We start from the raw sequence: 27,663 nt of genomic DNA on the forward strand, positions 1-27,663 counted from the left end.
CAAAACATCAACAGGAGGGGACAGGAATGAGGAGGGAGAGATGAAGGCAATATTCACCCTCCACTGCTAGTTTGCATTCCCGATGACCACAGCAGACAGGAGGGGAAAACAAGTCAGCAGCACAGTAGTTCTCCTCCAATTTCCCCTTTTAAGAGCTGAGTTTTTGTCAAAACCTCAAAAAAAACAAAAACAACAAAAAACCCACTTTTCAACCTCAGCTTTTATTTTAATGAACAGACCCTGTTCACACACTGCAGTACTTCTCTATTTAGTGAAACACTGAGTAATTGATTGAATCCCTTGGTTACTAAATCAGGATATTTAAAGTATATTTTCCTATCACTGGGGAGTAAAACCTATCCATTGCTATTTGGGATGTGGAGATGACTGCAACCACTGGAGCCACTGTTATGGTCTAGCCTCCCCACCATCATATTAATTAAAAAGTACCTAATCTCCTTCAATCGAACTGGAAGCTTTCATAAGAAAGCTCAGAACATTTTCAGGTTTTAACAATCCCTTAAGGCAGGCAGACCTGATCCAAAAGCCAATGGTGCTGCACCACCTCCAGTCTGTTTGAGCAGGGTTAAGCCCAACTGGCTTCCTTGCAATTGCTGTGGAGCGAAAAATATCTGATATCTTTAGGGTGGAGAGAGGCCAAAGCTTGAGGTGAAGCTCCAGGATTAGGAGACCCTGATACTGTATCACTTCTCTCTGAAAAAGAGCCAGAGAATCCACATTGTAAAATCAGCTCTGAACAGCAAAGCTACTGTTAGGAGTTCTATGAAGTCCTCTCACAAAGACAGACCACACCTTACACACCTACTCACATCTGGCATCCCTGTAATTAACCCCAAAACTATTTCTCTTCTCACTCCCTCTGCCCTGCTACACTGCAGAAATAAACCAAACACCGCAATACCTGTGAAAGTTCTGGATGATTAGAGCAGGTGCAGGAACCTAGGACAACTTGAGGGTTGATATCATCACCTTTTTCTTCTTGGGGCCACATAAAATAAACCTTGAGATGGGAGGGAAGAAGAATCACAGCACTGAATATGATTCCATACAGCACAAGTAAGCGTGTGCTGCAGTGGGAAATCATCTCCCATGTTTCCCTGTCCTTACCTGGGATGAGAAACAGCCCTGGAGAGAACAATGTAAATCACAAGGAACCTTCCTGACTGATTCAGAGGCAGCACAATGGAGTTTTGCAAAGGAAGCAACTGGAGTACGATGTGGAGAAATTGATGCCTCAATAACCACTGTGCAGGTCTAACCTTTAATTCCTCTGTAAGTGCCCATTAAACTCAGGGAAGTCTGAAGCATTTTAATAGCAATGAACAGCCACACAGGGAAAGAAAATTCAGAATAAATGGGGGAATAACCAAGGGGTTGTGCTTTAACCATCACATCTGCTAGTGATAAGACTTTCCTTTCAAATTAGCAACAAACCCAAAAATCTAATCTGACTGAGCCAGTTTTGAGCTGTTCACTCACATCCCTGTTTCCAGGAATGAACTGTGACTCCACGCTGGAGCTGAACAGTCGAGTGAGTTCTGACAGCACTCACACTCTCCAGGTCATCAGTAAAAGCTGTGCTGACTTACAGCAAACAGCTGGAAGCCAAGGCAGTGTGGAGCTGTGCCTGCACCAAGTGTAAATTGAGATTTCAGGGTACTGAGGTGATGCACTGACAGCAGCTCCACTGGAAGCAGAGCACTGAATTTGGGTCACAGCAATATCTGGAGTTCACCCCTATCAAACTGAGCCCATGAAAGCAAAGCAGACAGCAGCAATGTGTTATCCTCAGGATCTGTGCTTGAGGAAGGTGCTGCCCTGCAGAGCTCCACACCTCAGCCACGCAGCTGGAATTACACACAACCCACACCGCATCCTCCTCGGAGGTTTACGGATATCACCAAAGCACACGTGGATAATCCCAAACTCCAGCCAGCTCTGTGACCTCTGCCTGGAATGCCAAGGGGACACCTGCTGGCGTCCCTGGGAGGCTCTGCTGTAGGACTCTCCAGCAGCAATAAGCAGGTCATTAACTGCCTTCCACTCCAAAACTGCATTTGGATCCATTGCCTACGGACAAAAGCATCTGGAGTCAATTTATCCAAGCACTGAGCCATGGACTCTTATCCTGGTTCCAGTACAGTTAACATACTTTCTCCACTCCAACTTTTCATTATACTAGAAGCTTTCAGTAAAAGAGGGGTTTTGCCTATAAGCCATTACCACAACTTGAATAATCTCCAGGATAACCTTTTCCATGACAGGATATGATCAGGTCTCCCATTCCCACAGGCATTTAGATACACTAACAAGCTTCTGACAGCACATTTACATTTCAACAGTATTTACAGCTTATATACTATGAGCAATCTATAGCAAGAACAAGTAATACAGTTGTTCTTAAACTCTCCTCTCACAAAATAAGACCCATCTCCAAATTAACACATGTACTTATTAAAATAGGCCAAGCTCAGAGTTTCTATAATCTTCCCCCTAAATCAAAACACCGATAATTTTAATTTTTCAACTGGGTCCACCTCTGTTTCTGTAATAAGTACAGCTATAAAACAACACAAACACTTCCAGAGACGTACATGAACTGCTTTTACTGTCAGGACTTCACTTGACAATAGCCAAACATTCCTTAACTCTGAGCCAACTAATAATCTAAAATTCAAAGCATACACGGGGACCCAAGGTTTCACAAGACATTTTTCCACTTTTAAAAACAACAGGACCAAATTGAAACGTATCTACTATTTTTTGCCATTCTCCCCAGAAGTGGCACAGGATTACATCAGCAGAACTACTGCCTGTACAGAGATGGAGGCTGTACTCACATTATTCAAACTTAAAGTTCACTCAATAAGCTCTACAAAAGTATTTATTTCTCGATTCTGAAATGCAGGAGGCAGCAAGAGAGCTGATAGTATTTGTGTTACAGTATCTACCACCCTCCTGAGTTTGACACAAGCAGCATTAATGCTCATCTTTCTCACAGTAAGAGCAGCAAACAAGTTTGAAGCATTCCTCAGGACCCTGCTCTGAATCCATCACTCACCAGCGCAGGCTGGCACAGCACAAAACTTTGGGACAGAGAAAACTCCCCTGGAAGAATCTGCACACATCAGGAAAATGGCTCAGCAAACAGCTGTTCCACAAAGCCCTATGGAAAACACTCTTCCAGAGTCATTACTCAGCTTTGGAAGGAGTTTCTTCTGGAAGAAGGAATAGCTCATGGAGCCCTGGACACTTGTGGTTTCCAAGTAAAGAAACACACAGATGAGCAGTGGCAATCCCTGGCCACCACTCCCACACCTCTGCCACCCTCCTGCAAATAGGTGGGTCCAGTTAACTTGCTTACTGACTCCTCAATCTTTAAACTGTAATCATTAAATCACTCAATTTTCAGGCTGGGTAATTAATTATAATCAATATCCAAAAGGTTTCAGCAATTTCATTTAACTTGGTCGCTCCACAAAGGGAAGCTTTTCTGTGCTCTTTAGGAAAATTCCTAATTTCACTCCAGCTGCCACTGCACAAGGCAATGCCTTAGGAAAGCTTTTCCAACTGGGTGTTCCCACACTGATTCTTCAAAATAAGGTTTTGCTAACTGAAGTTCTGATAGGAAGCTCCAGCATGATCCCTGAGCCAGCGTGTACCTGTGTACACCCAGAGCCATTCCAGGCAAACAAAAACCAAATTCCAGAGGTTTATTTACACAGTTGAGTACAACTACTTTAACTACCCATGCAAGATGCCACCTAGGGAAAAGGCAAACTGAACTTTTCCAAGACAAAGTTCTCCTTCCTCATTATGCTCAGCAAAAAGAAGATATTATAAGAATAAACACATCACAAATATCTTTAAAAGAGCCAGAAGATAACAACTACAATTCATTTCAATGAACATTTTGCATCACCCTTCAGGCCTTCCCAGGACGAATACTAACTAATGAGATCCTCAAAAGAAAAGAGGCAAAAAGGTGGCTAAAGTGGTTATAATCTCATTTAACAACATGTAACAAAGTCCTTCTGCCACATGACAACATTTTGGGTCACACTGCAAGAGCAGAACATGCTTGGAGAAGCCATTTTGGGAGAGCTCTTAACAACGTCTACCTCGTGACTATGAGGGGTTGTGTAGAACAAACATTAACAAACTCACTTAATTCTACCTAATCCAAGTGACCAAAAAAATTAATTCCAAAGGGCTTTATTTCTCGAAGAAAATGTGTCACTTGACAGGAACAACATAAAGAATAATTTCTTGTTTTGCAAGGAGATCATCCAATGAAGGGTATTGTAAGGGTCAGAGTCAGTAAAGAACCAAACACAGGGATTTCAAAGGATATTTAAAAAAAAAAAAGCTAAACCAGGAGTGAAGTCTGGATATCTGTATCAAGTTTACCCCACCCTCACTTCCTCTAGCTTTAAAAGACATACCATAACCTTGAACTTTGGCTTTAAAGACCCAAAACATGATGAATGAGTCCCTCTCTGACAAGGAAAGATGCTTTCCTTCGCAATATCTTATTTACAAGTTAACACAGAATTTACAGATTAAACTACTCACTGTAGTGCAAAGATTATGTGGTGTCAAGATCATACACGAAGTCACCTTATAATCTAAAGTAAAGGCAAATAGAGTATGTTTGTCTTGTCTAAGCTAAAGAGCAGCCTCAGACACAGCCTACAAGCAACGATGGTGAGGTTCCAAGACTTTTCAAGCACAGCTCGGATATTTATAACCTCGCATGCACTGGGCTGTGAAACATTTTCAGGTGGCTGTTTTCAGATCCAGTGGGTTTCTTTACTGTTTGTATTTTGGGCTTTCTGTAATGAGCACATCAGATGCTTTCCTGGAATATCACCAGTGTCTTTAAAGATCAGCATGCAATGAAATGCAAACTACCTGTGTTGCTGCCTGACAACAAGTGGCTGAAAGGAAATTTATACTTCAGTCAGAATTTTTGGTTAAAAATTTAAAGCAGGTAATGTAGCATACACCAATGCAAATAGACCATTTGACTCCTAGCCTTAAGGACAAAAAAAAGGAAAGACCCTTGGCAAAGCCACAGAAAGCTTTCCCTTTGGATTAACCTCTCTGGCCACACGGTGCCTCTGCTGCTCAACAAATACTGCAGAGCTGAGCAAAGTTTCTGCTGGTTAATCACCAGCTGCAATCCATGAACTGTGCTGGTGCGAGCGGCATCGATCTGCTCGGGACAAAGGCAGGTCAATATTTGATCATCCTGAAGTGCTCTCGTTAGCTGGGACTGTCAGTCCTGCAGAATCAACGTTCCCCTTGCTCAAACAAATCATTGATTTGCACGACGCTACAGAACACAGAGAGGAGGCTGCCGGGCTCCGCGCGCGCCCCCGACGCAGAGGACAATGAGTTTGGATCGAATTCCTGTCACACAGATCAGACCTGACACGATGCACTGCTCACCAGCAACACCATTCACAGCTCTGGATGTTCCTGAACTTCCCCTGCCTGCTCGCCAGGGCTTCTCCACCTAGGTGTATCTTTTGGGTTCTTTTAGCCATCCAAGGTGGACACACAACAGCTTATGAAGAGCTTGGTTAATTACAGAACCACCACAAAGAGCATTTAATCCTCTGACTGAAGCTGAGGATACACAAGCAATGAGATCAGGTGATAAAGGAGCACAGCACCACTAAATTTAAGTACTAAAAGGTTGCAGAATTTTGGCTGGTTGCATTAAAAGTGCTCATTTCGATCTCAATGGAAGCAACAACTCAGCTGGAATATTGCCCCAGTATCGACATTTGTACTGTATAAACTCTACATTAGTTAACAAAGCCTCAGCACAGGTAGCACACCACAAAGCCCAGCAGTGATGTAAAACTTTCCATGTCAATAGGAAAAAAACCTGCCACGTTCCAAAGAAACAATTTCATCAGATTTCATTTCCCACACTGAGTGGATTATTCCGCAGACATCTGATTTGCCATCCACTGAAGTACAGTGTCTGAACAGTCTCAAGTGACAGGTTAAAAACACTTCACTTGTACAGTCCTCCCTGAAGACAAGCCTGGCCTCTGACATACTGTTCCTTTCTAAGTGATTAAACACCAGTGTGAGGTTTTGAAATTTATTGCTAATGCACCAGGACTACAAAAGTCACACAAAGAACATGATAAAGAGGCAATACAGTCAAAGCAAGCAGACACTCAAACTCTGAAAAAGACACTTGACTAACTCTTTATTTCAAGAGTCCAAATCATCTTTGCATACACGGGACTTCCACCAAGTTCAACAGGAGCCACAGTGGGTGCAGCAACAATACCCAACTGGCATGAACACTGCTGGACAGAGTTTTGCAGTTTCATATAAATATTTACATCTGCCAGTGTGTACTGAATGCTCACGGAGACCGAATGCGGAGTTTCTAATGCTGGGTATGCATGTCCTTCATTCCACCTCACAGTGCAGCACCAAGCCCTTACAGTGTTTATAAAGAAGGCTTTCAGCAAAAGGAAGAATACATTTTCTATATATATATGCATCAGCTCATTTTCAGAGATTTATGCTAAGAAGGCCTCCCTCACATTCAGATCTAGGTCTAAAATGCATTGACAAGGGAGCTGCATTACATGGGAAGGAGACAAGCTGTTGGGAGCAACGCCCTGTACACATACACACGGACAAACGCACACAGAAGCACATGGAAACGAAGACAACCTGCTTCAGAAATCCTACACCCAACCTGAGGTCAGGTTGCAGAGGTTGGGGGTGTGTGTGTTGGAAGACCCAGTTCTGCCAGGCTCGCCGAGGACCCACAGGGTTTCTCAGTGGATGAGCACAGCAGCAAAGAGAACAATCTTTGAAAAGGGATCCGTGCGGGCAGCGACTGCACTCCCGTTTTCTGGTTGTATCTCTGAGGTTCCCTCTTGCCTGCCAGGTTTAAGTGGAAGGCTCCAGAGAACAGGAGAGAGGGATGCAGGTAGTCAGTTTAGATGGAGTCTCAGAAGCAATTAGACATGACTGTCAGCACAAGTCCAGGAAGGGGAGACAGACGGTTTGGAACACACGCTTGCCTTCCCATGACACACCGTGAGTACAAAACTCAGGACGTAAATTACATCATCTCAACATGTGCCAGTGTCCTACCATCAAGTTATTCAGCTGCTGAGGATAGAGTTGTAGGATAAAGCAATACATCATGACTAGCTACAAATGAGGAAAGAAAAACCTCTTCCCCCTCTTCCTCAGGAAACGCAGAATAAAACCCATCATCTTTAATCCCAGACAACTCACAAATCTCAAATTTTCCCCCATAGGCAAAAAAGATCACTGCATGACTGGGTTTTATTTCTTTTTCCCCCACCTTTTCATCTTAAATTTGCTAACTCAAAATCCAAAGTCAGAAAAAATATATATATTTAGTCAGAAGTATGTCAGTTACATTTTATTAACCTACTCCAAGGGAAAAGCTCCAGGGATTCACCATACAAGTATAAAACCCCTTTCAAACACCTAGGGGTTACTATATTAACTTCATCCCAGCAGTCAATCAATGCAGTAAAAAAATTAAAATACTGAAAATGGATGCCTTTCCCCTCTTCCATGTGTCCAGTGATTGCTCCGTTACAGCGTGATGAGGTCCACCAGGTTGCCTTTAGGAGGGGTCATGTTGTCTGGGAAGAAGTTGACTAACGTGTCAAACAGCTGAGTTCTCTGGGCATACGTGTGGTCAACGTCTGAAAATCCTGGGGGAGGAAGGAAAGGGGAAAGTAAGTGACTCTTCCCAATCCCAAACACTCAGTTTAGCTGTGGAATTGTCCATTTGGGATAAATGTTAACACAGCTCCCTCTGTCTCCACTAATAAGGCTGCCAGCTCTCCGTCCCACTCCTGTGAGCACATATACAGAGATTATGTCACCCCAAGCCATCACTGCCATCAAAATACCATAAAAAGTAATAAACAAATGCCTGTCAAGCTCACTGACAGCCCTGAAGAAACAGGGGAAGGAGGAGTTCTCAGGGGACTGCTCTGATGTCCCAGAAAATAAAATCCATGTAGCTATTTTTATTTGGTGCCTCATTTCTTCTGTCCTCAGGCTTTCTTCATTATCGTCACTGCCATAACCAGAACTGTTCCTTGGATTGCTTGGAGTTTTCCTTGAGATAAGCTCTGCTGACAGCAGGAGTTCCAACTCAGAGTTGGTATTTACTCACTGGACTTGCACCTGGCTGCATCCTGGCACACAGGAGCTTTGCAAACTGTTTTCTGGAGTGCTGCCTCCAACGCCGCAGGGTTTGGTTTGCATTGTTTATCCAAATCCTACACTAAAACCATCACCAAGAACAACAGGGCAGGCACACAATGATCTCCTCCGCTTTGGATTACTTCCATTGCTGCTATCTCAAAGGAATGCTTTTTAATTCAGTGAACTCACTCTTCAGTTAATCAAAGTCAACCAAGTTAATCAAAACAAGGAGGGCTGGGTTTTTTATTTTCAAAGCCTCTCTTGATGTACATACCCTCCTATCTGTAAACTCAGAATCTGGATAAAGTATTGTACTGAGTCAAGAACAAATTCATCTTTTTAAATGCTTAAAAGTAGGGGAAAGTTTTGAGGGGCGTGAAGCACTGCCACAGGTTGCCTAGGGAAGCTGTGGATTCCCATGGCTGAAGTGTTCAAGGCCAGGTTGGATGGGGCTTGGAGCAACTTGGGATAGCGGAAGGTGTCCCTGCCCATGGCAGAGGAGGTTGGAACGAGATAATTTTTGAAGGTCCCTTCCAGCCCAAACCATGAGTTTCACCAGCCTATGGAAAACCCAACTTTTCTGAAACTTGGGTTTTCTTTCTTTAAAAAAAGTTCATCTTACAGGGTCAACTTGATGTCTTCCAAACCACAGGAACTCCGCAGAGCTTCCTCATCCAGCAGGGCAGAACTGCAGTGGGCTTTAGCTTTCCCTAAGTTTCTTAGACTGGGAATTATACCTCCATCAAAAACTGAATTCATCCATTCTCTTAGTAAGAGCTCAGTGACTTGAGGATACCCCAGCAGTACAAGGATGTAATTTCTGCTTGTAGCTCTCCTATAGCTTGCCCAGGATGGGGCTCAGACCACTCAAAGAGTTAACTGGACACAGCGGCGAAACAAAGCATGGCTTTGGCTCAGCCCTCCTGTTTCCAGCCCTTCACGCCACTGTTTTCTCCGCTCTTGACACTCTGCCCAAAGAACTCGTTCTGCAGAGAACAGAGCGAACCAAACTACTCCAGGAATTGCAGTTATCACAGCAAACAGAGCCGTAGCCACGCTGTGAGATTCCAAAGTGACATGACAGGAGGTGCTTTATTCTGACCAAAGCTTCTGTTTACTTGGGTAACAGCGAAGGATCAGATGTAATAAGAGACACAAAATGATCCCGGGAGGCATTGGTTTAAAACCACTGATGTTGACAGATGTTTTAAATATGGGCTTGAGGCACTGGACACTGGTCATTATAAATAACCTCTCAAATGTCTGGGTAGTGGCGTTTTGCATATTGAAAAGAGCCTGAAATGTTGATAGGAACTATAACATTTGATATAAAAACCAGTAGAAACTAAGAGTAATTATCAAAGGGAACATCATGTAATTCCTCCGACACACAATACTCACCAAGAGTCGTGAAATCCGAGCCAGACTTAAATAATGCTGAGGCAAGAAGCTGAAACTACAGAAGAGGTAAAGGGACAAAGAAAGAAAAAAGTGTTATTAACCACGCAGGCAAAAACCCCAAAGGATTCATAGAAGTACAAGTAGCTTTAGAAGTACACAGCTTTAGAGTTGCTGTGTTTTCTCTATACAATCCTCGTAACTCCTGTGTCATACACATGAATAACAGCAGCAGGCACTTCCACACGAGCATTGCAACTTGTCATCCTGGCACAAGTTAGATGGTTTTTCCTAGAATTAGAGCAGTGTTGATGCAATGAAAGGTATTTGACTGAGAGCTCTAAAAATCTATTTTTTTTCACATATAATTTTTTGCCTCTTTGGCAGAAGGTAGAGTCTCCTCCGCACAATAACATTCCCAGAGATTAACATGGTACAGGCTCAGCAGCCAAGGATTAGATGGCACAAAAACAGGGTAATTGCTGGAGTGAGCATGAATCTCTTGAACACAGAGTAAGTTCTGCCTTGATGAGCTGTGGATAACCAACCCTGCCAGTGTTCAAGTCCAGGTTGGACTGAGCAACCTGATCTAACAGGTGGCATCCCTGCCTATGGCCTTAAGGTCCCATCCAACCCAAACCACTCTATGGTTCTAATGACAACAACCCTTCTGCAGTGCCAGAGATCTCATATCACAAATTTAAGGCAGTATCTTCTTAACTAAAAATAAAAATTCTCTGTTTGGGAACATCAAGGCCATGAATAAAAACATTTTAATTAACACATTCATGGTTTTATTCTCCCTTCATGTTTCACTGATAGATGGTGACCACAGTGTCTTCCTCTGCCCCTTGAACGCTGTTTCCAGTTACCCAAGGAACAACAAAGCTTAGTGCTTTGTCATGCTCCTGCAAAGAAAGAGTTGATTTCTTAAAGCCTCGGAATCTTGTGTCTCCTACCCTTGTGTCTTTTCAGCACCCAGCCTGAAGGAAACGAAGGGAGGAAAAAGCCAAAAGAGAAGCAAATATGTTCAGGGAAGGAGTGGAAAGAACAGCCAGGCATTACATATCCATCAGTTTAATTTCAATTTCAAGAAAAAATGGGAACACAGACAATTTGTAGGCATGTAGGAGTGGAGAAGGTGATGAGTAGCAGCCAACGTGAATTTGGCAACAACAAGTTGTAGCACATCAATCTGATTTCTCTTACGAGGCAGAAGGCCCTAGGGATGGGACTTGGCAATAGACCTTGTCCATTCTGACATTCATAGGAATTCTAACACTTTTATATGATATTTAAGGCACGTTGTCAAGGCATCACTTAGATTAAGCCAACGGGGAAAGGCAAACAGGTCAAATAACTTTACTGTGGGTGGCCATCAATGGTTTGACATCAAAATGGAGCCTCGAATCAGGAATGATTCATCTGTGCCCCAGGGTCAGCATCACCCTGGACTTTCAGTGATAACCTGCTTGGCAGAACAGGGCAGGATCACCAGACCTTACACCACACTCAGACTGACTGCCAGCATGGAACAGACAGCTTTCCAACTGTTTTTCCACTTAATCCAAATTATGATGATGGATTGAGGTGCATTTCACCAAGGCCAAGTGCAAATCAACATAAACAGGAAAAATCAGCAATACGGAACAGGTGCAGAGGCTCTGTGAAAATGCACTTAGGAGCTACAACAGACCAGTATCACTTTATTATAAAACTGACAAATGCATGAAAAGGAGCAGAATCTTCAAATAAAATACTCTTGCTGTTTTAAAGTCTCCTCTACAATAAGGCACCCATTTTGGGATGCCCTGTATCAGTTAGCAACATATGAGGAAAGCACTAGAAAAAAAATTAAGTGTTCTGAAAAACAAGTTCTATGAAGAAAGCTCAAAGGAGTCAGGGCTGCAGAACAATGGCCAAGCACAAAACTGCCAGAAGTCACAGATGCAAAAGGCTGCTACAAGAAGTAGATCTACAACCAAATGCAAGAAGCTACAAAAACACTTCAGTAAGATCAATTTCAATGTGACATCAAGGGAAAAAACAGGCTAAAATAAGGATTGTAGTGTTCTAGGGTAAGTCTGCATCCTTTGAGGACAGTATGGTGGGAAGGATACAAGATTGACAAACTGGAGATGAGGGGGAAGGGGGTGTAAAGTGCCCTCCTGCGTGTGAGGCCTGGTTACACAAAATCACTGCAATGCCACACGTGGATTCCACCGTGAGCCTCATTTGTGAGGGCAGCTCAGCTTCCCAGCAGCACCGTACTTAAACAGCTGCCCAGCATAAATAGCTCCAAAAGTTCCAATAAAACCCGTGGCTAAATCCGTGCAGCTTCTGAGAGCAAATGCCAGGCTCTGGCCATCCCTCCTTCCCACACAATTGCCTCATGGGCCCGCTGCCAGCTGCCTGGTGCCACACGGAGCTGGGACAAAGCAGACACCACGAGCTTCCAGGGGTTCTTGTGCTCCTGCAGCAATGCCCTGCTGGGAGCACAAAGCCACACTGGGGCTCAGGTGCCCAACTAAGAGGCCAGATGAGCAGGGTTCAGCCAGGAACTCGCTGACCTGAGACCAAAACACTGCTGAAAACAACCTCTGCCAATTATTCCAGCCTCATCTGCACCACACATGATAGATTTTCATGGCTATGAGTTTCTTTGCAGATCTGCAGGGAAGGAGGATCTTGTTTCCTTCTCTGCTGATGGTACCACACTTGAGTTAACCTTGAGGGCTGTTGTTTGTTTGGTTTGAAATTAAATTTGTGTATCAGCTCACACTTGAAAAGCACTTTCTGATGGAAAAGTCAAGCATGTGAGTTAAGAACATCAGTTAAGGACAGTGCTGAGCCTAAGCTGGTTCACTCTGCTTTTGTATTACAATCCCAAACCCTACAATGTTCTCCCAAAGAATCCCTATTTTTTTTCCCCAAAGCATAGGACAGTTACTGTTCACTCAATACCAGGTCTCCTACTGTTCCCAGCAGATATCCAATGTACTATTTTCTTCACGAAGTTCAAGCTCTGCTCTAAAGAAGGAATTAATTTCTTCATTGACTTTCTTATCATATTAATTGTTATTCTAACAGATGGCACTTCAAACTCTGATTAATTTTGGGTTTATTTGAAACTAACAGTATCTGATCTTTCAAAATATGTAGTGTTATGCAACACAGAAAAAGCAAAGCCCTCAAGCAAATCACACCTCAGATCTCTCCCATCAGGCACCAGAATGAAACACCCAATTAATGACCATCTAGGAAAAACAATTTGCTTAATATCACATAGCAACTCTGTTATGGAGGCAAGAGCAGAATTCAATTATCCAGCAGAAGCATCCAACTGCTTTAATCACACCACCACCCATTTTCTTCCGACAATCCCTCTGGCTCACTGGCTTCATCCATTCCAAATTAAGCCTCAAAAGACAGCAGTTCCCTTTGTTACACAATTAACTTCTCTCTCGGAGATGCAACCAACCTTCTGAACAGGGGCAGGGGTTCCTTGGAGATAAATACGTCTGGTTAACTAATAAAAGGTTATACTATGCTATTTTTATATATTTGCTGCACACCCCTGCCTTTGCACAAACAAAATGATTAAGGGGGAATGAGTAACTCTTGTTTGGGATACCTGGCAGGTTGTGTGAATCAGACACAATTCCTCCTCCTCCTCCTCTGTAATGTCTGCATGTGAGTTCCCAGATCACAGCATAAACCAGTTCCTCAGCTTTGACCAGTTCTCTGGGGCTAGTGACTCCCAGCACAGGCTTAAAGAGGCAAAAAGAGACTCAAATCCTTTGAGGACGAAGCTGTTGCTGAAATTGGGAAGGCTGAACGCTGTTTCTGTAAAGGCTCCTTGGCTCCAAAGCCTCTGCTCCTGCAGCACTCAGCCGCTGAGGCTTTACAAAGAATCACAGCAGGACACAAAGAAGAGAAACAGCCTTTTCTTAGCTCCTTCCTAGAATTATTTTTTCCCATTTGGGCTTCAATTTTCCCAGAAATATCAGTCTAATGCATATTCAAACAATACTTTTGGGCCCTGCTGGCTTTATCTGTCAAATTTATTAAAGACAAGGTCTTAAGAATGGAAAGTATGAAGCAGCCTCGAACAGGCTCAGTCTACAAGCAAGTCAGGCCTCGGATTGACCTCCAGGTCCTTGCTCTTTCTCCTACCATGCTCCAAGAAAAACATACTGTGAGTTTTCCTTGTGCTTTGTATCTGTTTTACAACAATCACGGGATTGAGCTTCATCAGTTGCTGAATCTCCATGTACAAAATCAAAATCATCCTGCTTTCCCATACTTGGAAAGCACTGGACATTTTTTGTGTCATCTTGATTTCTACTGCAGCCCACTTAACAGCAGCAAAGTTCTGGGTATGATTACTGCAATATTCAAGGAGCATCTTTAGCTTTTATACATAAACTACTGATGTTTCTATGCTCTAACAACACCTGTTTTTCTCTAAGTACAAAATTTGGAATTCAATTTGATATTTATTTTGACCATCCTTTTATCTTTAAAAGCCTGCTGTTGTAATCTTCCACCAAATTCACATCTGTGTGACAGAGAAGAACAGCCACACCAACAGAAAATTTTACACCAGAAAATGATGCTTTTATACAACTTTTAATCTGTTAAATCACAGGAAAAATTCCCCATTTTCTAGGGACTTACCCTCCTTTTCCTACAGTGTCAGGGCTATTAACCCACAGCCAGTAAAAAAGATCCACTAATTTGGGAACACTGAACTGACTGAAGAGGTTTAAGTGATGCCAAGCAGAATCACAGTTAAAAGGGACTGGATCTGCATTCGTGGGCAGAGAAATTGCTGGCACACAGCCTGTGGCTACTAAACCAAGCACTCGTGCAATACCTGCTACGTGCAGGCATCTACTTAATTTCAGAGTAATAAAAAACATAGTCCTCAGCATCTCTAAAATTCACAGCAACAGAATGAAAATCTTGGGGTATGGTCCTACTATCAATCATTCATGCTACTTTAAACAAAATCGGTTACTAATGCCAAAGTAAGTTTCAAGAACAGTCTGTTTGTTTTCCTTGGCATCCAACTGCAAACAGCTGAACAGACTTGCCTAAGTAAGTTAGAAGGAATTACTTCTATTACAAAGCAAGCAAGCCTCACCACAAGGGGAAATTCTGCTTGTAATGGTATATAACACCACCCAGATCTCCATCCATAGAACATGAAGCCATACAGGCCAGTCTCCAGAACTATTGCACAAAGTTGGGGATAAAACTATTCAGCCTGGGCCTTCCCAAATTTAACAGTTGCCCTGAAAAGAGAGAAAACAGATAGGAATTGATTCCCTAAAGTTCTAAGAAGCCTTACAGCATTCAGTGGCTGCAGCCAATCACATCTATTGCCTTTGCTATTAATCAAGATACAAATCAAATAAAGGCAGGGTATGGAGGTGTTTGGGCTGAGAGACACAATCAAACTGGTGCTTGAAATTCGATATGGAATCCAAAATGCCTGCGTCAGTCCTTTGGAAAGCACAGGAGCTATTTGAAGATGCAATGCCAGAGCAAAAAGCCAACTCGATGTGATAACCGGAAGGTAAATTGACGTCAACTGGAAATGCACCCAGTCAGTACCAGCCCAGCAGCTGGCTCTGTGCCACAGCCCTGGCAGATCTGTCCCAGGGTAAAAAAGCTTTGCAAGTTAAAGCTTTATAACCAGCATAATGAATAATAATTAAAAACAAAACAGAACAACCAAAAACCCAAACAAAAAAGCATCCCAGAAACTGTTAAATTATTTTGGAGATGGCTGAAATGGATGGAAGCTTTAATTGTGCTGAATGGTGCGTGCTGATCCGACGGCCCAGCACGACAGACAGAAGCTATTGGATTTTGTTTGGATCAGACATTAGGCCTGCAGAGAAAGAACCCACAGTATATTCACTCAGCTGGATTGAGCTATGTAAGCTCATTTGCTGGATCATTAATGTTCAGAACACCAGTGTGCTCTCTGAAAAGGGGTAGTTACTTTTTTTCAAACATTTTTATTCTATTTCTACCTGGCATGATACATTCTTCTACATTCCCCCAAAATCTCAGAGGAGCCCTTGCAGTCATGTAAGTTTTCCATTCCTACAAGGTGGACAAGAAGAACACTGAACTGGGAAAAGGAAAAGAGGGATATTAAAGGCTTTCCTGTGCCAGATGTGCCCATCGTGCAGCTTCTGCAGCAGCTCCTTTGGTCTGTGGGCGACAGGAGGAAGCAGGAACTAGGAGAGGAGCTTGCTCATCACACCATAGATGTTTGCTGCTCAGGGTATAATACAAAGGCCCAGCCAGCCATGAGATGCAAGATCTCCTTAGGAATAACCAACTGAGGAGAGACAAGCTACCAGCACACAGGTGTGACACGGACAAAAAAGGAGTTCAGAGAACACAGGATACATCTTAAAGGAGTGGGAGGGAGCAGCAGGGGAAAAGAGAGCATCAGAATTAGGGCTTATACTGTATGGGTTAGTACAGGCTCAAACAGGAAGAAGAAACTTTGAATTCTGGGTTCAGTTTTGGGCCCCTCATAACAAGAAAGTCACTGAGGGGGTGGAGTGTGTCCAGGGAGGGGAATTGAGCTGGGGAAGGGAGAGGCTGAGGGAGCTGGGAAAGGGGCTCACCCTGGAGAAAAGGAGGCTCAGGGGGGACCTTGTGGCTCTGCACAACTCCCTGACAGGAGGGGACAGCTGGGGTGGGGGTGTCACTCCCAAGTAATAAAACACAGGACAAGAGGAAGGGGCCTCAAGTTAAGACTGGGTATCAGGAAAAAATTCACACAAAGGGTTGTCCAGCTCTGGCACAGGCTGCCTGGGGAAGTGCAATCCCCATCCCTGGAGGGATTTAAAAGCCATATAGATGTGGCACCTGGGGACATGGTTTAGTGGTGGCCGTGGCAGTGCTGGGGCAATGGCTGCACTTGACAACCTTAAATGTCTTTTCCAACCTCCAAGACTCTGGAAGTGTTACCACACTGGGAAGATGGCACTTATTGGAAAAAAAAAAAAAATGTCTCCTTTTCTACCTTTTGAAAAGCATGATCATCTGTTGTCTTTCCTATGCAAGAAATGACTAGAAAGGATGTGAAACTACTTGGTATGGAACAATTTGAACAAGAAACCATTTACAGAGAACAGAGAGACACAGCACTTAAATGTTTTGTTGAATCACATGTTTATAAAGGCTGATTAGAATTTATGACAAATGTGATCACTTCCAAGATCCTGATAAAATTAAACTTTTTTCCTAGTTCTAACCCTACAATTCCATCCTGTGCACACACAAGAAGCATATTCTCCAAGACCTTTCAGTGTCTGTATAATCTTCTCTTTAGCTAAAGTAGCAAGTTAAAGCCACCAGATTAAGAGATTTAATCCAGGGACTCAGCATGGAACAGAACTGCTCCTGCTCCTATCATGATTTTATAGAAGGAGCTGTCAAATCCCTTCCCGAGTCATTAAGGAAAGAAGACAGCAACCACAGACTTTTCCTTATCTACCCATCAGGAGCTAAACGCTGGCACATCTCAGCTGCCTGCCCCAAATACCATGTGGAAATAAACACCAGAGTCAAATCAACCACCTTATCTGACACTTCTCACTATTTCTTTAATCCATTTTGTAAAGTGACACGCACTGTGGTACTGGAATCAAAACAGGAAATGGGAACAAATTCCTGGAATAAATAAAGAACATGCCAACTGGATAATATTCAAAAGGCAAAGGAAATAAGATTTTAAGGGTAGCAAACAATGAATAGGTATAAACTACTTCCAGAAGTATTGATCATCTTTGGAAAAGCTCTCCCTCCCCAGAGATGCTGAATATTGAGAGGCCTCAGCACAAGTAAGTTTCTACTCCCTTTCTACTGCACAACCAACTACAGACTGGTGACATTTCAGAGAGTTTACATTTCAATTAAAGCTCCCAAAATATACACCAGCACATTGGAATTAAAACAAAGGCTTAGTCTTCACTCTTAGGAGTACAAAAGTTATTTTATCTGGACCTGCAGCTGTTAAATGACTGTTTCCAAAACAGTGTGACTTAAGTGCAGAGAAATACATGACACAGCAAAGTGTCTGGCACATGCAAAGGTTTTACAAACTGAATAAAGACCAGGTTTAAGAGGCTCAAAACTTTCAGTGAGTTAGGACAAGGATCATTGATCCTCACCTCCTTTGTCTCCTCAGGGTCCGAGTGATCCACAGTTACATATAAATCATTCTGCAGGTACTTCAGTGCACTAAGAGGGTCAGTCTGAGCTTTCTCTTCAAACCTGCAGAGAAGAGACAGAAAACTTGAGCACAGCCATTTCCTTCAGGACTAAACACTACTGGTACAACAAAGAGCAAAACCCATCTAACAAACCCAGTATTTCCAAAGAAAACCACGTTAATGGCAGCTGAGCCACATGTTCACTGGAATTTCAAGCCAGACTGAAACATGGAAGAGGGTCTTTTCGGGGTGTAAAGGAGGTAAAAGGGCAAAGTATTACATTAGTACTAAAAATATCTAAAAGTATATGCACAGAAAGCTGTTAATATATAAATAGAAAATATTGAGTACAGCTTGTTTTCCACAAATGAAGTAAGGTGTGAGCAGCACTTCACAGATCAGACACAGGCAAGCCTTGAGCACTTCAGTCCCTAGGATATTAACATCCCACCTTTGGAAAGAGCACAGCTCCATAAAAATCCTCTGCACCACCACCATTATTTCCTCATTTTCTTTTAATGAACAAGAACTGCAACTTCTGTGAATTCCCTCAAGAAGCGAACAGAGCCCTCAGGAAATGATTCTGGGCTCAGCATCCTCAGTGAGCAGAGCTACTTCCCTGCAGCACTGAGTTGGTTGCATAAGCCTAGAAAGGATGAGGTTTACAATCATCTCTTTCCTCCTCTCACCTATCCAGTGAGTGCAGCATGACACTGTCATCTTCTCATATTGTTATTTTTTCATTTGAGCCATCTAGCTGGCTATTTATACCACACTGGACATGTGTAGCCTGAATTTTGAAACTGCCTAAAGATGTCAGTGATTGAGCAGCACAGGGAGCACAAGGACCTTGTCTGCCACCTGATGCATCTGACACTCTGGTCACTACACGTGGTTTCAAACACTGCCATAGATTTTCTCAGGTGACAGCACCATGGTCCAGAGAGCTGAAGTGCTTTAAATGTTTGGAACCATGGCCACTGTGCTCTTTTCCACCTGCCCAGCTTTGCTGGCTGGTACTAAATAAGTTCATAGGAAAAACAGGACCCCAGCTGATGCTGTGGATCCAAGGCCAGCACCTGTTCTGGTACCTAGAGCTTGGGGGAGTGCAGGTAAAGGACAGCCAGTGACTCCACAGCAATTCAGCCCCAGCCAGGCACCCATCCCACCATCCCTGCTGCTCAGGTTTGGCTCCCTCACACAGACCCAAAAACTGGGAGCACGGTGCAAAAACCCCAAAATTCTGCCAGATAACATACAACAACATCTCCTTCAAGAGCAACTTAAACAAGTAGAAACAAATAATCCAGAGCTGTCACTGGAGGAAATGCACAGCTGCATTTCCATACCACTGCATCTGGGTTTAAAAAGCCTCCCAAGATAACTGAGCAAGGCCTTTATTCATTCTTGTAGGTGCTCACATCTACTGTGTGGCTAATCTCTATGTCTCACCCAGCCACAGTGCTGCGAGTTGAGTACAGCAATTTGCTTGCTGCCTCAGAAATAAAATACCATCAGGAAAACCTGACCTTCCAACTCTTGGCAGAGCCTGATAACAAAGTATTCTCCCCCAGAATGCAGGGAGAGCTATTTACTGCCTTCAAATGATTTGCTGGGTCCTGAAAGGCTCTCTCACTGCTGCAATTTCTTGACTAAGGCAACACCATAGGTTTGATTTTGAAAAGCTGCTGCCCTAAATGGCAAATATAAAGCAGCTCTGAAGCATCCAGAGTGCAGGAAGCACTGCAGAGTAGCTGAATTCTGCCTAAGTGAGCTCTTTCAGGAGTTTCTGAATGAGAAACTCTGATGACCTCACCACGGTTGAGTCTCAGATGTGCAAAGGCATCCAGCCCCCAGACTTCATTAGCATCCTTGCAGGCTGTTACTATCTCCAAGAACAGTGTTTCCAAAACATACTCCATTTCCTTGGGAGGTGACAGCACCAAAACACATGTTGATGAGCAGCAGAGTGAAAAGGGAATCTAAAAATTCCCCATGACTCCCCACACAATAACCAGATTTTTTAGTTTTAGAATAGCATAGGCAAAATAAATCAAGTTAATTTTGTAGTTTAGCCCTGGCCCACTGCTTTTTACGACAATAATTTTTAAAAATAATCAAGAAACCTGCAGAAGGTTTAGAAGGGACCTTGAAGATCATCTAGTTCCATATAATCAACAAAATGACATTTCACAAAATGGTTTATGAGAGATTTGAGTCTCAGCAACTTGAAAAAAAAAAGAGACACCTGGAAAAGAAAACTGCAAACCACTTTTGTTTCTATACCTGTGCTTTCTGATGAGGTATTTGCAGTGTCTTAGCAGGTATTCCTTTGAAGGTCGACAGAGCTTCAGAGACCAGAAATCATCTAATCTCATCTTTGGAGAGCAGGATTTACCAGGATTCCCTCCAAATAAGTAATGAACCTAAGGAAATGAGAGGCAGATCAAAAAAATTGATTGTTTGTGTAAATCCACTGAACAAAGGCAATTTACTATGTCAGCAGCTTTGCAGAGGTTTATTCTGGTGGGAGAAACTCTGCCTTTTAGACAAGTTGCTCCATCTTATTGTTACCTTTACTTTGTCCCCTTGGAGATTAAAGAAGTTCTCTTAAACCATTTACATTTTAAGATAATAAGAGTTGTACTGTTAGAACATCCCTCTAGCAGATACCTGAGATATCTATAAATAAACATGCAACATTCATGCAAACTCTTTCTTTAGGAAAAACCTATGAGTGTCATAAATCCTTAAGCACTGACAAAGCGAGTTGGAAGTCCTCAAGATGTCCAAAGTAAAGTGAGACCAAGCCCAGTCCAGCATACTCTAGACTTACAGAGAGAGGCCGATTTCCAGAAAAGTGGAAGTATCACAAAAGGGCTGTTTATTTCTTTGCTACATTTTTCTTCCCATCGTGTGGTAATTTCAGACTCTGAACTGTTGATATTAGACATGCTACAAAGGACCTTCAAATACTGAAGTTTAACAAGTCCAACAAGCTACCTTTCCCCACAGCTTTAAAAATAATCAGTCAAAACAATGTATTCTGCATCCCACTGCTGTAGGCTCTCCTTATTTATATCAGAGGAGTTTAGAAAGGTCATTGGAACAGAGGTTTCTAAAAATAAGACTCTTCAAAACAAGCACATCAAACAGCTCCTCAGATAAAGCTGGGCAACTGAGTTGATTTATTCAGAGTAACTCAGAAAATACTACTCTGTCTCATGGTGCCTTACACTTAGCAGTAAAGGCAGAATAGTATTTACTTATTTACTGTATCATTACAGTGAAGACAACAAGCAATGCAATTTTTCCATACAGAATCTGCACCCACTCCTCCTCAAAATCCCTCTTATTGTCAAGTTTTGGGCTAGTTGGGTTTCCCAAACTTGATTAACATCCCACAGAATGCAAGACTAAAATATGTTTTTCTTTAACTCAGACTGTTTCAGACTAGGGAAAATTATAGAAAAATCCGTGAAAGGATCAGTAAATGTGTCACAGTAATTTAAATTCATGAGTTAATGAATTTATGAACCTGATCTGTGAGTTTGTTGGTTAATATGCACAAAGCCCTAAGTTCACTGAGCTGTCATATACACTAAAGCAATTTTTAAGTCTATTTAAGTATGAATGCATCTAGTGGAGGCTGACAGTGCTAAAGAATGACAGTTGCTTCTGACACGCAGGGCAAAGTCAGGCACCCCTGGTTCTGAAGATTCTTAACTGTGATTAGTTCATTCAAACACGTATTTTCCTGGAAATTTTGGTAACTATCTTTTCTCATTTAGCCACCAACAGGTGACATTAAATCCCTGATGATATAAAAATAGTTTAGCACCTTATTTCAAAATATGGGAAGTTAAGTGAGAGTTACCATATTAATCCAAACATTTAAAAAGTATATTTATTGTACTATCTTTAAGGAAAGAGCTACATTTTAAGAGCAAGAAGATTTTAAAAAAAATCACTTCATACCTTGTGCAACTCATCATACACCAGCTGATGGGCAAACCTTGGGCAGGGCTCCTCTTCCTGAAGGCTTTTACCTGGATTCTCTTTTGCTGCTTGGTCGTTCTTATAGACACAAGACCTGAAATTCAAAGCAATAAGGAATTATTAGCTGTACCTACAGGAAGCACAAAAAGTTGCTGAAACGCTGGAAGGTACAAATGATGTAAAACACCAAAGATTTTCTTACTTCTCTCTATGTTGTCCTCTATTATCCCATCCCATTCTTAGCTCTACAAAGAACCCAGCCAGCAATCAGAGGTCACCTTGGCTCAAAACAGTCCTCAAGTACAAGCCAAAGAAAAAATTCTAGAAAATTATTTGTCACGAGCTTTGGAGATGTCTTCAGATGTTACATTATTTGTCTACAGAACCATCAGCATGAGGTGTTTTTTTATTATGGAAAAAAACATCTTGGACCCAGCGGAGCTTTAGACCACAGATTATAGCAGAGGTGGCATTTCAGTCAGAGATTTCCAAGCAGACTTAAGTTATAACTGAGAATTCACTTTTAAAAAACAACACTCACACCTTTTGAAGTGATTGACCCCACTTTAGAAGAAGCCTTGAACACAAAATCTCTGCCAGCTCTGGAAAGGAACAGTGGCAACGGGCTACTAAGTACAACACAGTGAACAAACCAGGGGATATTTTCTCAGAATATCAGATCTGGCATGGAGACTTCTCCCATCACCATTCATCAGTTTCCTCAGTTTCTAAGAACTAGAGCCATGTACACTGCTATTAACAACTTACACTGGACTGAATTTGCTGCACTGGTGCTGAATGCTGGCCTTGAACCCTTCCTACAGGAAAAGCCTTTTGTAACTGCTCACTTCCCCTCATCCCCTCCACCTGGCTCCAATAAAGATGTTCACATGAGTTGTCTCTCTCATTTGGATTATTGCCACGGTACCTCTAAAGACAATGGGAAAAAGAGATACCTTAAGGGAACTCAGCTGTCTTCCACAACTTTCAACAATTCCAATTTTAACAGAGGTTGCAGAGTTACCTTAGGGAGACAGGATTGCTTCCTAAATAAAGTCAGTGTGGAAGTCAGAACTTAGGACTTACCAGCTGTTCCTCACAATGTCATAAATCCAGAAGGAATTCCTTACGTTCTCTTCCCGCTTCTCCTTGTCTTTACTGAGCCCTGACAAGACATGGATTTCATTCAGTTCAGGATCAATGGTGGCCCTTTGAGTGAAACCTGTCATTGGAACTGAGAAAAGAAAATAAAAGTTACATGCTGGAAACAACGGAGGATGATGCAGGAAGGATCCAAACATCAGGCAAATGAGCTTCCTGCCCCCTGCAATTCAGCAGATCATCATCCAGAGGCCAACTTCTTCCCTGTTAAAGCCAAGTCCAATGAAAGTTCTTCTCTTTCTATCTCTGACTCTTGGAAGAAAAAACAAACCATTCTGAGAGCTGCTGTTTCCTAGGAAAAGATATGGACAGAGCCATTTGGGAGACTACCAGCTCAGAAATGAGGATTAAACTGCCTAACATAGAGCTAAATGACCAGATGACCCTTAAAAATATGAATGGAGTGATTTTGCCATTATCTCATCTGTAAAAGGAAGCATTGATTCCAGAAAGCTTAATTGCAAAAGCTGGGAAACTCCAAAAAATTCGAGATGACCTCACAATTCTATAGCTCACAATCGTGCAGGACAAAGATATCAAAGAAGTTTTTTGTATTTTCTGAATACTTGTGGCATAATTACCAAGCTATTCTTCTGTCCCACCTTCGCATTTAGAAATATGGTGAAATCCTGCAGATTCCAATAGTTTTCATCATAATTCCCCGAAAAAAAGGTCAGCAAATTTGTTTGGCAGTCCTTTTTGTTTGTTGTGTAATTCCCCGTTTCCTGTTTCCCTAGGCAACCATCCTTCCAAAATGTATTTGTGAAGGGCACGTGATCTTTGTTTACAGATCCTGTTTGTCTCCTTTCTCTTTCTGGGTCAGTTTACAAAGGCTGGTAAAGGTTCCTGGCCTTCGGTCAAGATTTTGGCACGAAAAATTCTCAGAACTCTTGTATTTTGCAAATTCTTCCTTCCAATTAACTGAATTGCACCCACAGCCTAGAAAACGAGCCCTACGTTAATAAAACATTTAATATTGCCGTTGCAGAATACACAAAATGGTATTTTGGAAATCCATTCTGTAACTGGTTTAATTCTCACACTTCACTCTATTCATTTGTTAGGCCAGGAAAGCAATAAAGGAATTAAAAAATTCTGAGTAGAATTTGGTCTTCCACAATTTTAGCTCCTATCGAAGAACTCAGGAATACCACAAAAACTAAGCATTTCTTTAAAAAAAAATTTCAATGCTTAATTCTCATGTAAATTTAAATAGAAACTGGAATATATGTGGATAACTCATTATCAGACTCCCTTTGACAAAATCCTTCCTTACGATTTCACAGGAGGAAGAGGCTTTGGAGCCTTTATCAGCATAAACCTGTCTAGTTTGACCTCCAATTTTGCCATGAAGTTTTAAAGGAAAATTAATTCAGTTTATAAGCAAATGGATGGTAGAAAAGAGAAAAAAAATAAGGGACTAACACTGACACAACAATGACTTCACACTTTGTTTTAGTTGCAAACCACAAAGAACTTTGTTTTTAAATAAGGCAAATGAAGACTGTCAAAGTCGCCCCATAAGGAAATTGAGAACAGAAAGACAACTATAGATGAAAAATTGCTAATTTTTGAAAAGTATCATGCAATGTGTTTGTTTGCATAGTCAGGGACTAAGCTACTGACCGAAAAGGATTAAATTCAAGGCCTGTTTGAGACATTTCTGGCAGGAGAGCCATCTAAATTTGATCAGCAATGCTAATGCACATGGAAAATGTCTTTGCAACCCTATCTGCTGCTTTGAACATTTGAGACCATGCCGGGAATATTACAAAAAAAAGAAACCCTGTGCAAATCTTCAGAGCACTAATACCTCATTGAAATGAAAATTATTATAATCATGAGGAACATAGCTGCTCTATTACCATTGATACTCAAAGCATCTGAAACTTGTCTGTGGAAGTCCCATCCCTCCTTCTGAAATGTTGTTAAATAAATTAATTTTGTATCTCGTTTATGCTCGATTTCCCGAAGCTGAAATTATTATTTAAATAATGAAGGAGGGAAAAGCTGCCAAAGTTCAGAGCTGGTGGTTTTTTCCTCTTGATATTAAGAATAGAATTCATCTGCAGCAACTGCAATCAAACCCAGATTCAAGTCAAGTAATTTCAGGCTTCCCTCAATTGTAAATCAATCTCTTCTTGAGACTGTTTGAAATGCAGAATGCCTAGAAAAGTATCAGAAATATAAATCCCCAGATTTACTAAGGGCCGAAGACAAGGAGTAACTTACATAAACTCTGTGACCTATCTAAGCAACTGTGTAGAAACTGCATTTAAGCAGTGCCTTAGGCAAGAAAGAGTTGACATCTGGTCTTCTGCAGAGGAGGACAAAATGAGGAAGTTGGATGCAGTGTCATTAAAAAAACAACCCATAACACAAATTTGATAAACAAGTCCATGAAAATAAATAAGACAGTAAGACAAGATACTACACAGTGAGCAGGAGAGGCTGTGATGTTTTAAACCCAACAGAAACATCAAAAAGATGTTTTCCAAGGAAGTCTGATCCTTGACAGAGCAAAAAGGCTCCATAAAAACCTCAGCACTTAAATACTTCCACTAGGGGGTAAGAGAGGTTCATCATCTGCAAGTGCAGCAGACTGGCAGGAAATGCTGGACAGAATTCAAACGAGAATGGTCAGAGTATTAGAGAGGGACACAGGCTGGAATCATCGGAAAAATACTTGTGACATTTAGGTAACAAAATAACACTGGAAAGGAAATCTAATTCTGCATTGGCAACAAAATTGAACCTGTAAAAATGGGTCTATAATAGTGACAATAATTGATTGCTAAGGACATGTCTATTTAAATTTTAGGACTTGGGAGAAAAAAGTCAAATAACAAGGGGTGAGAACCAGAGCACTTCCAGATCTGTTATTTGCAATGTACTAGATCCAAGGGGTGAAAGAAGTGGGAAGAAAGGCTCCATGCAAGTTCCCTCACTTGTGCTTCTTCACAGAGATTCAACATCAGCTTTGGAGCAAACACCCACCAATTCCACACCTTTCAGGGCACCTGTTGGGTCAGCTGTGGGCAAACAGCTCCAAGGACAAAGCAGTGACTGAGGACTTAGCCCTGGGTGTTTTGAACACTGGTCTGTGGCTACGTGGTATTAACTTGGCTCCTATGGCAATACATCACTTATTGAAGAGGAAAAGCTGTTCAGAGAAATCACTGGACACAACACAATCCCTAAAAGTCTAGAAGACTGTTTTCTTCCCATCTAGTCTAGAATGTTTTCTTCCCCCTTAATCTCATTGACCAGCCCAGGGTAGAAAGGCAGTAATTACCTGAAAATAAGGACTGAATCCTTAATCAGGAACTTAGTATTTCCATTCATCTACACGGCAAAATTTAAAAGCTTATGGCCTCAGTATTTAAAAACAATATTCAGCCACACAGGCCTGGAGTTCACAGCCAGTTCCATAAACAAGCAATAATTCCTGAGCAAGCTCTGAGGAGATGCTGTGGAGCTCTGTACAGTGTAATTTCCATTTAAATACAACACATGGGAAAAGGTTTTCTCCAAAGAGACACCTAATCATGGAACAGGTAGTTCCCACTACCACAGTCCCTGCTTACAGGAGTTTATGGGATCACAGTGATCATTTCAGCCAGCTGAATATTTTTTGGCTTGTGTGTGCAAACAGCTACAGTTGTTTCAAGCACGGCCCTGGCTGCTGCCAGTACCGAAGCAAGAAAACAGCTTGTGCAGAGACAGAGCTTGCAAAGCAGAAAATTTAAATTCATGGAATTCTAGGGTGGTTTGGGTTGGAAGGCACCTTAAAGATCATCCAGTCCCACCCCCTGACACAGACAGGGACACCTTCCACTACCCCAGGTTGCTCCAAGCCTTGTCCAACCTGGCCTTGGACATTTCCAGGGATCCAGGGGTAGCCACAGCTTCTCTGGGTAACGTGAAGTCAAGTTTATGGTTACAGAGATGTGGTTCTCATCATACTGGACAGCATTTTGGAAATTAAATCTCGTCTCTTACATCTGAGGAGTTACTACAGCAAATTTTTCAACACGCTTTGAAACACAACAATGGCAAAACAATCCTATAAATTTATAATCTACGGACCATGCCCGAAGAATTAATGAAGGATAAATAAGGGAAGCAAGTTCACTGACAGGGTTTTAGTGCCACCTGAGTTATGAAACCCTCAGAACATGTGACTGCCAGTCTCACTGCAACCAATTCACAAGTATCATCCCTCCTTCTGATACCTCGTGATTACAAAATTGGGAGAGAACTGCATCACATGGATACTGCTGCTCACCAGAACCTGGCACCTCCCAGTGGATTAATATTTAAAAAGTGGTAGGTCTGCAAATTATTCCATGCTACTCCTTGTAGCTCCTACAAAGCGGAAGTAGCACCTCCCCCAGACTGTAATGGAGCAAGTCATGGTGAGTGATAGCACCAGGCCAGCTGTTGACACAGCAAGATAATGATTATCCTCTTGGATTTTTCCTGATGAGACTGCATCTGGCAGTCTGCCAAGGAGCAGCTAAGGAGACCATCTGAACAGTTTGGTTGTCATGTTGACAAAGCAACAATCCAATGCCCAACACTCAGGTCTCTG

At 42.1% G+C, this 27,663-nt stretch overlaps 1 protein-coding gene across 1 annotated transcript in view; it reads right to left on the reverse strand.

Moving 5' to 3' along the window:
- Positions 1–7,432: 7,432 nt before the first annotated feature.
- LOC131592175 (muskelin) overlaps positions 7,433–27,663 on the reverse strand; it is a 93,190-nt gene continuing 72,959 nt past the window's right edge. The window contains exons 13-18 of the mRNA XM_058863502.1: positions 22,995–23,142; positions 21,888–22,002; positions 20,196–20,335; positions 17,868–17,970; positions 9,664–9,718; positions 7,433–7,760 (exon numbers count right to left, since the gene is read on the reverse strand). Of these exons, the coding sequence (XP_058719485.1) occupies positions 7,639–7,760; positions 9,664–9,718; positions 17,868–17,970; positions 20,196–20,335; positions 21,888–22,002; positions 22,995–23,142 (683 nt within the window). The 3' untranslated portion in view covers positions 7,433–7,638. The remainder of the gene's footprint in view (positions 7,761–9,663; positions 9,719–17,867; positions 17,971–20,195; positions 20,336–21,887; positions 22,003–22,994; positions 23,143–27,663) is intronic.

This window comes from Poecile atricapillus, chromosome W (assembly GCF_030490865.1).
Source record: "Poecile atricapillus isolate bPoeAtr1 chromosome W, bPoeAtr1.hap1, whole genome shotgun sequence".
Classification (NCBI taxonomy): domain Eukaryota; kingdom Metazoa; phylum Chordata; class Aves; order Passeriformes; family Paridae; genus Poecile; species Poecile atricapillus.